The following is a 12,977-nucleotide window of genomic DNA, read 5'->3' on the forward strand; positions in this document are numbered from 1 at the left end:
GAAACTTCGCGGCTGGTTTCTTCCCTGGCAGTGCAACGACCTACAGCTTTCCTCCACGTCGAGATCTTCTCTTCCCCTGGACGAAGCACTGACTTGCACTCGCTGCCAGGAACAACTGCCCCCGCTGGAGCTTTCTCACCATTTCAGGTACTGAGTCCCGCCTGATCTCCCTTGCAACAGACTGTTCAAGGTGTCCCGTAAATCCTTGGCTCTCTATCCTGGGGTGATCTGGGACCTGTTAACTAACTTTTCTGAACTGATCCAACTCATTTTGAACTATCTGCAAAGACTTTTAAAGCGTACTTCAACTGTGTGATCTTGGGCACATTCTGCCTTTCTCTCTCTGAGAGTGGGCCTGGCCTATGAACTTTCTTTCTCTACAGTAGACTCTGCCTTTCTTGACTTGCTGTGGTTCTTTTAAAAGTGTTGGTATTGTGTGCTTTTCTAATTCTGCCTTTTCCCTCCCTTTTTAAATAATTATTGGAGTGCCATCTTGGTTAAGCGCTCACCTCTGCATTTAATAATAAGTGGTGTTCTTTTCCTAAGACTTGTTGAATAATTAATCAGGGAGGTGTATATATTTCTAATGACTGTGTTTGAACTTGCTTGACATATTAGTGCCAGTGTATTTTGACAAGTGTTTTTTTAAATAAATAATTATATACTTTTATACCAAAGCTCTGGTCAGTGTTTGCTTGTGCTACTGTATTTTTGTACCTAATGTGTATACTATATATACTGCCTAACTCTTCTTGAGAGAAGTCTGACTGCTCAGCCACAGCTAACAGGTAAATCTGGGTGGTACAGACTGCTACCAATTAGGTTTACTGCCAACCCCTGTAGTCTTAAACTTTTTGCAGTGGTCCCTAAGGGAACTGCACAGGTTTCTGCCTAACACTCGTTGCCTGATGAAGCAAACCATTGGGATGATTTTTATAATGTCTCTGGTTGGCTGTAAACTGCAATAACTGTTTTATTTGATGTGGTTGCATTGAATCTTTGTCATTTATCTGAATTTAATTAAATACAATAACAAAAAAAATAAACAACACAAACAAAAACAGATCATCACTCTCCAGCTTCAAAATCATTGTCAAGCCCACTATCTCTTCCACAATCCGCAATCGTGGTTTTGGCCCAAACAGGGAACCCAGACACCCATCCTGGAGACCATAACCACGGAGACAAGGGGAAGCGGGCGGCAGGGACCCTTCTTGGTTTGTCTTTGGCATTTTACATGATAGACTATAAAATTCTTCTTGTTCACCTACCCAATTTCTGTGGTCTATCATGCACAGCCCTGTCCTGGATTAGATCTTTTCTGACAGGAAGGGCGCAGCATATTATGCTGGGATAACAATGGTCAAAGCTGACTCAGGTACCCTTTGGGCTGGCCAGGGGCTCGTGCCCCTCCCCACTGCGCTTTAATGCCTGTACATGACCCTTGATCTTCTTAGCCGTATCTGGGGTTTCAGATGTATTTAGCAGTCACTAAGCTGGTCATCGTCCTTGACCCAACATCATGGAAATGCTATGGTGGCAACAAGTTGTGTGGTTCAACATCCGGCCTGGACGGCAGACATTTCCCTAAACGCATGCACGATGGTAGTCCTCCTCACGGGCTTTCAGGACATGCCGTTCACCCTGCCCTTCTTCTGACCCAGCGAACTTGGTCCAGCACCCATCCCAGATGTGCGAGTGTGTATTCTGCATGTCCAATTCGTTCAGGTTCTTTCTGCCATGAAGAGGTCTCCTATTCAGCTTAGCCTCATTGCTGGACGTTGCCCCTCTGATCAGCTCTGTGTCATTCTGGAGATTCTAAATGGATTGGCTAATCCTTTGACAACAGGTGAAACCATTTATGAAAGTACCTCATGCCTCCAGGACCCACCTGTCAGTTTTAGCAGTACCTTTTTGTCCCAACAATTTGCTACACTCAGAATTCACTAACAAGCTAGTACAACAATAAATAAAGAAAATACCCTAGATTGGATAATGGATCATAATTGTACATCCACTATTACAGTTATGATCCATACAGTTATGATATACATCCACTATTACCTCAAACACTGCCTACCCTACCCACCACTATTACCTCAAACACTGCCTACCCATGGACAGACCACACTTGCATTGAGTTCACCATCCCTACTACCCCTGGCTCCAAAACCCTCACACACGCTCCACCAGCCAAAACAAGAAGCTCAAAAAAACTCAACTCCGACAACCTCCGACCATACCTTGACAATCCAAGTCTAGCCCCCCCATTTTCTCAGGATCCTAACATGCTAGCAGACATCTTTAAAGACACACTTACTAATGCTATAAACTCAATAGCTCCACTCGAAAGCAATGAAAGAAAAGAAATCTTTTCACTGCAACTCTTGGTTTTCGGATGAGCTCCAAATCCATTGTGCACAAAAGTGTCAGCCCCAAAAAAACTGGCAAGCCAATCCTAATGACTCAAACAAGAACAAATTCAAACAAATAGATTGCCAATACAAAGAAGCTATTATCACAGCAAAAATGAACTCCTTCAATGACATGATCTCAAATGCCAATTCTCAAACTAAGGAGATTTTCACAATCTTCAACGAGATTGTCACAACCCCCACCAACACAGATGAGATCATTAAAGACAAAACTTGGTGCGCAAGCATTCAGTCTGAAATGCTCAACAAAATAGATCTCCTCCAAAAAAAAATCCAAGATCACTACAAAGCCCTCCCAAATCAAAAGATAAACTCAGGTACACAAATCAAGCACAATGATACCCCTCAATCCCAATTCTTCTTTAAAAACATCACTTAATCGGAGGTCATTGATCTCATTAAACATCTCAAATCTTCTCTCTGCAAAGGTGACATATGCCCACCCAAAATCATTAAGGAATGTGCCACAGACCTCGCCCCCCTCATAATTGCCTTCATTAATGCCTCATTCAGAACAGGTATCGTGCCTGACAGTCTCAAAGAAGCATGGGTACGCCCTCTTCTAAAAAAGCCTACACTAGACCCGGCCCAGCCCAACAACTACAGGCCTATTCTGAGGACCGTACACATTTTGAAAAGTGATGTTCTATGGCAAAACAACACTTTTCTGAATAGCACCATATTCTGATGCACCACTTTCGATTAAACTTCATGTCAGTGCCTTACAGCCTGACAACAGCCCTACAGACCACAGAGAGTGCAGAGTAGCCAGTGCATGCTCATTCTGCTCGCCCCAGCATCTCTTTTGCCCCTAAAAAAGGGTGCTGAATTACAGCACCCCTTAGGTGTCATTCTGGATAAAAGACATGGCATTTCTTACAAAGAGCTAGAATTTGCTACTTAGAAAGAAAAGGGGCCTCATTACAAGTGAGGCGGTAAGGGTTTAACAGCGCCGGTAAAGGATCCGGCGCCGTTAACCCTGTACCGCCTCATTACGAGGTTCCCTCGCGGGACCCGCTCTGGACGTCTGGTCAGAACAGACGTCCTTTGCGGGTCCCGTGAGGGGACCAGCATGCTAACAACGGGCCCATCATTAACGGCCCGTTATTAGCATGCTCCCCATTCCCATTAAGCCCTAGAGGGGTTCAAATGGAAATGAGGATGGTCCGGGTTCCCTGAATGGGGAAATACCGGGCCCTCCAAAGTCGGAATGGCCCGGTATTTCACCATTCAGGGACCACGGACACGGACCCGAGTTTGGAGGCAGAGATGGCTGCCTCCAAACTCGTAATGAGGCCCAATATTTCTTTAACAAAATCTTTAAATGCTAATAAAAATGTTTGCCACAAGATGGCAGTAGAGTGCACTGCGAAAGAGTGCAGTGGTTAGTTTAAAAAGTCTTTCTTCCCACATGGCTTGGACACATTTCTAATTTACAGAAAGTGCTGTTAGTTATGTATATTTTGTTAGGTTTTCGTTTAGGGAAAAAAGGGTTTTTTAGCAAAAAAAAGGGGGTTGGAGGGGACCCCCCCAAAAAAAAAGAAAAATGTGAAAAAATAAAGAAATATTTCGACCATTTGACCTGTCAACCTTTTGGTGTCGACCATTTGTCCTGTCGACCATTTAGATTCGACCAGTTAACCTACAACCGTCCGTGGCATTGAGCACAGGCTCAGAATCGGGCCCTCAGTCATTGTTCGTATCTGAAGCCAAGCAATATTTAAGTTATCATGGTTATGTGTACTGTTTATTGCATATTATTTTATTTAGGTCGTCAACATTACTTGAAATGCCATGTGTGTATTGTTTTTATTGTTTGTCATCTTGAAGCTGCTTGTCAGTCTTTGTGCCCTTAATAGATATTAAGAAATGGAAATGAACTAAAGTCAGTCGAGAAGAACATTGAGCATCTTTGTCAAAGTAGGTGACCATGAAGACTAAAGAAACACTGAGCAAATCACCATTAAAGATCCTTAAAGCTGTTTAGGGGATCCTTGGAGAGACTCCCAAAACTGACTGAATTGAGCGCTGTGTCTAATGTTGATGCCATTTCTCCAGTTCTGTATGGTCAGTGCTTATGCCGATATCAGAGTCTTGGAGCTTGATTGGGCCAGGGAGATCCTGGGTCTGGGACTCCTGTGTCTGAAGGAGGGTTTGCTGGGATGGTAAGTGGCATAGTTGTTAGATGTGTTCTCCTGGTGGGCTCACGCAGAGTTTAGTGGTTGTCCAGAGTACGCTAGGCAGGGATTTGGGAAAAAGGACACTGTAGAGGGCCCAGGACATGGATCCCACAATAAAAGACACACACATCCCCTACTTTTCTCAACACCCTATGTGCCCACACCCTTGCCACTTACCCACCTCTCCCTCTCGCAGTAAGGTGCAGCGCTGCAGGTAGGCTGTGAAGTAGCAGGCATTGTACCTGCAAAAGAAGAATGCTAGAGCAGGCCTAAGCATCTTGCCTGAGGCACCAGGAAACACCCATTGCAGAAATTCTTGACCGAGATCACAGTCCCAAAGGCTCCTGCTTTGGTGGTCAGTAATGGTGGCTTTACAAGTTTCCGTGGCGGTGGGTAGAGGAGCCGCACAATCTCGAAGCTTCAATCTCCTCATCTCGGGGTTCCAAAAACCCCTTGCTGATGAGTGTTCACCTTGCCCATGAGTAATGGGCAGTATGCATTCGCGATGGGAAAAGATGGAACAATGGCCTTGATTTGTATGAACACACGTTCTTAATTTGCAAAAAGGGGACTGTTTATAGCAAGCGGGGCAACACGATTGCTACGTGTCTTTAACCTTTGAAAGTCCTCTGGGACTTCGAAGGGACATTCATCTACATTCTCAGCATAACATGTAAATTGATACAACCAAATCCGGCATCACAGCCTGGATTTGGTTGTATCCTTCAGGGCAAGAGTACATTTTACATAACCCTTCATCCTTGCTAGCCTGGCTATAATGTCCTCCCATGTTTTCTTATCAACCCAACTTTCTTTTGCTAAAATATCCTACCGGAATGATAAATGCACCAAATCTTTGAATTAACCCCATCCCCAATTGTTGCTGCAATGCCACAATGCAAGTTTGCATTGTGCCGGTTTACAGTGGATTTTAGGAGTTTATGGGATGCTATATAATCTATTTTTCTGTTAGCAGGACCACTGGTGGTGGGACAGACACCAAGGACTGAGGTGACTAGATAGATGGATAGAAAGATAGATAGATAGACAGACAGACAGACAGACAGACAGACAGACAGACAGATAGATAGATAGATAGATAGATAGATAGATAGATAGATAGATAGATAGATAGATAGATAGATAGATAGATAGATAGAACAGAGAGGATATGAAACGTTAATTCACAGGATGGAGATGCACTGGTTGAAAGTTGGAAGAGGGAGAAAACAGGTAACAGAAGAGAGGTTAAAAATGAGGACAATGCACAAAGATGAGGAAAGAGGAGAAATTCATCAGAAAGAGTGGAACGATTCACAAAAGAAAGAGTAAGTGAGTGGGAAAGAATCAGTGGATAAGAGAAGAGGGGAAGACAGTGAGAGTAAAATGGAGAGAATAAGTCTAAGGGAAAGAGAGGCACCAGCAGAGATCTTAAGCAATAGGATAACACAGTAAGAGAAGATTGTCATTTTAGAATTTAGGAAAACCTGTTGATACACACCTTCAGGCTACAGGACTGGGCAAGGGTTGGTTCCATCTGCAAAATAAAGGAAATCATCAGCTATCAGAAAGAAATGTTATTTATATGTATCACTACCACACCATGCAATGGCAAAATCTAGCTATAGATATGCAGAAGTAAATGCCCACTTTATGCAGCCTGCAGCTCTGGTGATGCAGTGTGCAGTGTGCAGCTCTGGTGAGGAGACATAGCAAGGACATAGCCTAACAGGCTCACCGATACAGTGTGAGGATTTGCTAATAGTTGCACGAGACAAATTAAGAACATACATTAAGAGATACTATATATGAAGGGCGTAACTCTGATTATAGAAACAGAGACAATGGGCCTCATTACAAATCAGGCGGTCCGGAAATAACGTTGGCGGTAAACCCGCCACCCCCGTTGTTTCCGGACCACCTGATCCCAACTCCTGCAGGCGGGAGGTGATGTTCCCGCCAGGTTTCTCCTGCAGGCGGACGAGGAAACACTGGCAGCATTACGAGAGGCTGCCGGTGTTTCCATGATCCCCATTCCCATTGAGTCTCAATGGGAATGGGGATTAACACCATTCCGCCTCTGTGATTCTCGGAAAACCAGGGTTGTAATGCCCAGGTAATTCCGGGAATCACAGAGGCTGAATGGTAATACGAGTCCGGCGGTAACCAGGCGGTTTTACCGCCTCGGTTACCGCTGGACTCGTAATGAGGCCCAATATCTCAGAATATGGGCCTCATTACACGGACGGCAGTAAGGGTTAACGGTCACCGTTAATGGCAACGGTGACCGTTAACCCTTACCGCTGTACTACGAGGTCCCTTTGCGGGTTGGAGGATTTAACGCCTGCTTCTTGCAGGCGTTAAAATCCAACCCGCTAAGGGACCTCGGAGCTAATTACGGCACCGCAAAATTGCGGTGGCGTAATTAGCGCCTTCCCCATTTCCATAGAGCCCTATGGGGCAGAAATGGGAATGGGGAAGGGCAATGGCGGAAAGGGGATTTACCGCCCCTCCAACCTTGGAATGGGGCGGCAAATCCCCTTTCCGCCAAGGCGGTGCCGGTATTTTACCGGCATGAGCCATGGCGCTAATAGCACCATGGCTCACCGCCTACCGTGTAATGAGGCCCTTTAGTTTTTACACCTTACAGTGCTTTATCAATACCGGAAAAGGGCCATGGTGGGAGAAAGTGCTAGGAGATGCAGCAGGTGATACATTTGCTGTTATTTCTGATATACCTCCACCCCACTGACACCCACAGCTCGCTGCAGAAAATGGAGTCCTCTCAGTGGTTTTTGGTGTTGCTTTCGATGGTTTCCTTCTTGTAGTCTGTCTGCTCTTTTTATTTTAATTGTTTATTTCTAACGCGCCATAGCCCGCAGGCATCAGGGCGCACATTTACAGAAGGACAGTCGAGGAGGGACAAGAGAAGAGGTCAGAAGTAGTCAGGAAGAATTTAATAAAAATATGTTCAGTTTCTTTCTGAAAATTGAGACATTTTCTCCCGTATGCAGGATTACAGGAAGAGCATTCCAGGCCATGGCGGCTCTAAAGGGGAAATATCTACCATTGCCTTTCGTTCTTTTCACTCGAGGGATGGCGAGAAGATGTGCTGTGCTGGATCTCAAGTTTCTGCAGGTTTAGTGCTGCGTCATTGATTGTTTTAAGTATCGCAGGGCATTACCATTTAGGCATTTGTGGATCCGGGACGAGATTTTGATTGAATCCTCTTTTCCACTGGCAGCCAATTCAGATGTTTCCGGGAACATGAAATGTGTTCTATTCTAGAGATGTTACATATTATCCTAACAGCATCGTTCTGAATAATCTAAAGTTTATACACATTTTCCTTGCTGGCTCCACTAAGAAGGGCGTTACAATAGTCCAGGCGTGCCATTATAATGGCTTTGACAAGTATTTCACAGTTTTTGCATGAGACTAGTGGATTAATTTGGCACAGGACTTTGAGATGGTAATGGGATTTTGACAATGTTGTTAACATGTGCATCAGCATTGAGCGATGCCTCCAGTACGGTACAGAGTGTCTTGATTCTATCGACCACTGGGATAACACAGTCATCCACTTCAAAGCTTGAGCATGCCTGATTGTTTGTCCCTAGCTTGTTTGGTACCAAAAATCATAAGCTCAGTTTTTGGGCAGTTAAGGCACATCCAATTATTTACCATCCATTCCCTGATGGATGTATAGATAGGATTAAGATTATCCAAGTCTGTGTATAGTCTCCACACAGGTGCATTATGAGTTGAAATTCATCAGCACAGTTAGCAATGTGTAGGCCCTTTGTCTCCAGTTGTTCACATAAGGGTTTTAAATATATATATATGGAAGGGCAAACAAGCAGACTGGAGGAGGCAAAACACGGGGACAAGCTCAAGGAGGAAGACAAAAACGAGGAGGGGGCAGAGGGGCCAAAAAACCGACAAGGAATACCTCAGGGCGATCACTGCGCTCTGGGAATTAAAAGAAACAACCGTGGAAAAAAGTCTGCAAATGTCCATTGTCAATTTGTCCACACATACCCTAACGGAAACACAACGCTCAGTGCTAAGTTTGGGTTTGAATTTCTGTCCCGCATCAGAATATGACTATCCGCAGACCAGGATAGACTTTGACCAATATATACGGAAAATAAAACTACGGAAATTCTTTATGATGAATCCTGTCAAAGAGAAGAAACGAATTGCCCAAACTGGGCGGACTGACCTTTCTAAAGCAGATTTGGACACTTTATCCACTCTCATATCCCTACAGGAGGATAGAGATCCAACTTTTGAACCAGCAGAATCCGATTTGGATGAATTGGATATCAATATGGATTGGTATAAAAGTACGAAATTGAAAAGTAAATCCAAGTTCATGCCCCCTATGACTATAGGAGGCACTGTGGAAACATTTCAAAATTTGGTGATAGATGACCTGAAAAAGATAAGACACAAGGAGGCGAGAAAATATAAACCCAACATTGGAAAAGAATATACGAAAGCTCTGAAAGAACTGAAACTCTTGCCCAATTGTATCATCAAGGCGTCAGACAAGGGCAGAAACATTGTGTTGATGACCCGAGATCAATACATATATGAGGCCAATAGGCAACTGAATGATACAACTTGCTACGAAAAAGTTAGTGACAATCCTATGAAGGATTTGGAATTGAAAGTACAGACGTTCCTCAACAAATGGGTAGAAGAAGGAATGCTGGAAGATGATGACATAAAGTTTCTCTACAAATCTCACTCTATAACCCCGACAATATACTTCCTGCCTAAAATACACAAGAATATCTCAAAGCCTCCGGGGAGACCCATCGTTACATCTGTTTCCCTTCGTTCTAACACTACCCTCATATCTGAGAGACACGAAGGACTTCTTATCGAAGATCAATGAATTACCCTGCGAATCAGACTTCCTATTGGCCACGATGGATGTGGTTTCTTTATACACGTCCATCACACATGAGCAAGGGATCAAAGCCTGTACTCATTATTTGAATACCAGGTCATTGAATTTTTCCAAACATTCCGAAATGATCTTGGCCATGATATATCTGTGCTTGACGAACAATGTTTTCTTATTTAACCAAAAGTACTATAGACAGAAGCAAGGTACCGCGATCTGAACGACTTTTGCCCCGTCATATGCAAATCTCACAATGGGGTATTGGGAGAAATATGAGGCATGGAAGGAAAGTAACGAAAAGTTCACGAATAAGGTGATCATGTGGCAACGCTACATTGATGACTTATTCATCATATGGAAGGGCTCTCCAAAGGACTGGATGGACTTTGTGGAACATCTAAATAAAAATGAGTACAATCTAAAGTTCACCGAAACTCACAGTCCCAAGGAAGTTGTGTTTCTGGATGTCACGGTCCAAATTGATGAGGGGAAAATAAAAACGAAAATGTTCCGCAAGCCAACAGGAACAAATGCCCCATTACACGCGAACAGTGCCCACTGCAAAAATTTAATCTGGAGTATTCCGTACGGCGAGTTTATCCGTCTCCGAAGGAATTGCTCGGAACTCAGCACTTATGACGATGAGAGTAAAATCACAGCCTGGGGTTTTAAAAATCAGTGTTATCCCAAACGAATCATCGAGAGAGCTTATTTAAAAGCACGTCAATGCGAGAGGTCCATATTGCTACTAGATCGTAGCAGTAAGACACCTAGTACGGATCAAGAAATTACAACTCGTCTGATCTTGACGTATGGACAATCTGCAAAATATATCAAAAGCATCATACGCAAACACTGGAAGACACTGATAGTGGACCCGGACTTGAGACATTCATTGGGAGAATATCCCAATTTTGCCTTCCGAAAATGTCAATCTATTAAAGACAAACTAGTAAGTAGTTTTATGCCACCTGACACCATACCCCAGCAGCCCACTTGGCTAAGCAGTAGGAAGGATGGCTTCTACAAATGTAGAAAGTGTAAGATTTGTGAATATGCGGAGGAGTGCAGCACATTTCCACACCCTATACTCAAGAGAACTATCTCCATTGTGGACAGAATAACCTGTGACTCAGAGTACATAGTGTATGCACTCAAATGCACTTGTAATAAGTGGTACATAGGCAGTACCAAGTGCAAACTTAAGATTCGCATACAGCAACATATAAGAGCCATCAAAAATCAAGACTATTCATACCCTATTGCCAAACATTTCTGGGAGAAACATGAAGGAAAATTAAGTGACTTTTCGTTTATGGGGTTACAACAAGTGAAGATTGGACCAAGGGGAGGAGATAGAGAGAAACTGCTCAGACAACGAGAAACGAGAGTCATCATTGATTTCGAGAGCAAGTTCCCATTGGGACATAATATCGATGAGGAACTTTATACTTTCTTGGGCGAATAAATCACTGGGATGTTATATTATCCCCCTCCTGGAAAATCAGTAAAATGACTATGCACTGAAGATTGTTAAGCCTTCCCTTAGAATTCCCCCTATGAAAGAGGGTTTTTTCCGCCAGATGGGTTCCACTGGCGTCATTGTTTTTAATTATGTTTAGACTCAGGTTATCCTACCCCCTTATAGAGCCATATTAAATTAGCATGCCTGCCTGCCTTAGATGAGGGAGATGTTCATGATTGGGTGTTTTCATTATTTTCTTGTTAGCACCAGTCACTCTAACAAAAGGTGTATATAACAATCTGTGGCAGATAATAGTAATAGTATGCCGCGGTAAAAATGAGATTGTATGCATTATGCATCGTATTACAGTTCTGCGGTAACCGTACCCGTTGAAGGGATGAATTATGTACCATAAGTCATAGATCCGAAGGGATACGGCATTGGTTCCATACCCCATTAATGGAAGATATTCACAAACCACTGTTTGGGCTGGAGAATTAGATGTGTTCTAAGAAACCTTCAGATGCAATCAAATTCATAAATATACGAATTTAGATTCGAATTGCCATTTGTTGAAACTGGGTTTTTTTTATAAAAAGAACATGTGCACATATAATAATGATGCGATATTGATTGATTTTAACACCCAGTCTCCATGTTATATTGAGTAACTGAACCTATTTAAAAATGGCGGACAGCTTGAATAGGCAGAGGGCACTGAATTAATTTTAGTCCTACCTTTATTTTGAAGGTCAAACTGTAGGGGGAGGGTTTAAATACTGTGTCTTGGAAAACTGAATTCATGTGAACAAGCTACAAGCCGTAGCGAAACGCGTCATCTCTGAGGTTTTCCTTTGTGTTGCTGGGCTGGAGGTTTCCACATGGAACTTTTAAATTTTGTATAGAAATAAAGAAGATTTTTTAAACTGAGCGACGGTGCAGCTGGTTTTTGTTACGAACGTTTTGATTTACTTTGCAATTACTCACAGCATCCCGGGAGTGCGGCTCGAGTTTGCGCCAATGTTTGGTGCAAGAAAAATTATGATATATATATATATATATATATATATTCAATGAAAAACTTTGTTAAAGGGACGTTATGGTTAAGTTGCACTAATAAAAACCTATGAAATTCAATGAAAAAACTTTGTTAAAAGGACGTTATGGTTACAAGTAAAACCGAAAACCCCCAGAAATTCGCCAGTTATGGTAAGCTAAGCAACCATAACTCGCGCCATCACTGTGCACTGCTAAGACTAACACCCAGGACATCAAAGATGACATCACAAATGTCATTGATGACATCACTTTAACATCCTTTTAACAAAGTTTTTCATTGAATTTCATAGGTTTTTATTAGTGCAACTTAACCATAACGTCCCTTTAACAACGTTTTTTCATTGAATTTCATAGGTTTTTATTACTGCAACGTAACCATAACTTCCTTTAACAAAGTTTTTTCATTGAATTTCCTAGGTTTTTATTAGTCCAATTTAACCATAACGTCCCTTTAACAACGTTTTTTTCAGTGAATTTCATGGTTATTACCAGTGCATGCTATTTTCCTACAACTTACTAATATCATACTTACCCAATATAGCAATATTTGTGTCCAATTTACAAAGTGTCACCTTAAAACTCTGTCATTTCCCACCTTCTAGAATCATTTTTAACACTTCTGTACACGTTTTGCTACAATTTCAACTAGTTCTGCATCCGTAGATGTCTACGAACATCTGACTTCATTACGGACCTTCCAGACAGTGCCACATGACCATACGCTGGTGCGCGGCATGATGACGTGTGCGAGAACCCGCCCGCACTTTACGATAAGATCTGTGCTTCATGGACAGTTCGGAACTGCATTTTCTACTCATCTAGGAACTTTCAACTTCAAAATTTCCCTTGCACAGCTCCAACACCTATTCCTTCTCATTATCCATTAACAATCTAGTACACAGTACATACTTTTAGCAAAA

General features: G+C 42.7%; 1 protein-coding gene across 1 annotated transcript in view; it reads right to left on the reverse strand.

Annotated features, from left to right (window-relative positions):
- The window catches only part of LOC138568965 (ecto-ADP-ribosyltransferase 5-like), a 60,086-nt gene that overhangs the window by 19,341 nt on the left and 27,768 nt on the right, over positions 1-12,977 (reverse strand). The window contains exon 3 of the mRNA XM_069646715.1: positions 6,117-6,152. Within this exon, the coding sequence (XP_069502816.1) occupies positions 6,124-6,152 (29 nt within the window). The 3' untranslated portion in view covers positions 6,117-6,123. The remainder of the gene's footprint in view (positions 1-6,116; positions 6,153-12,977) is intronic.

Source organism: Ambystoma mexicanum, chromosome 2q, assembly GCF_040938575.1.
Source record: "Ambystoma mexicanum isolate Mex_15411 chromosome 2q, UKY_AmexF1_1, whole genome shotgun sequence".
Lineage (NCBI taxonomy): Eukaryota > Metazoa > Chordata > Amphibia > Caudata > Ambystomatidae > Ambystoma > Ambystoma mexicanum.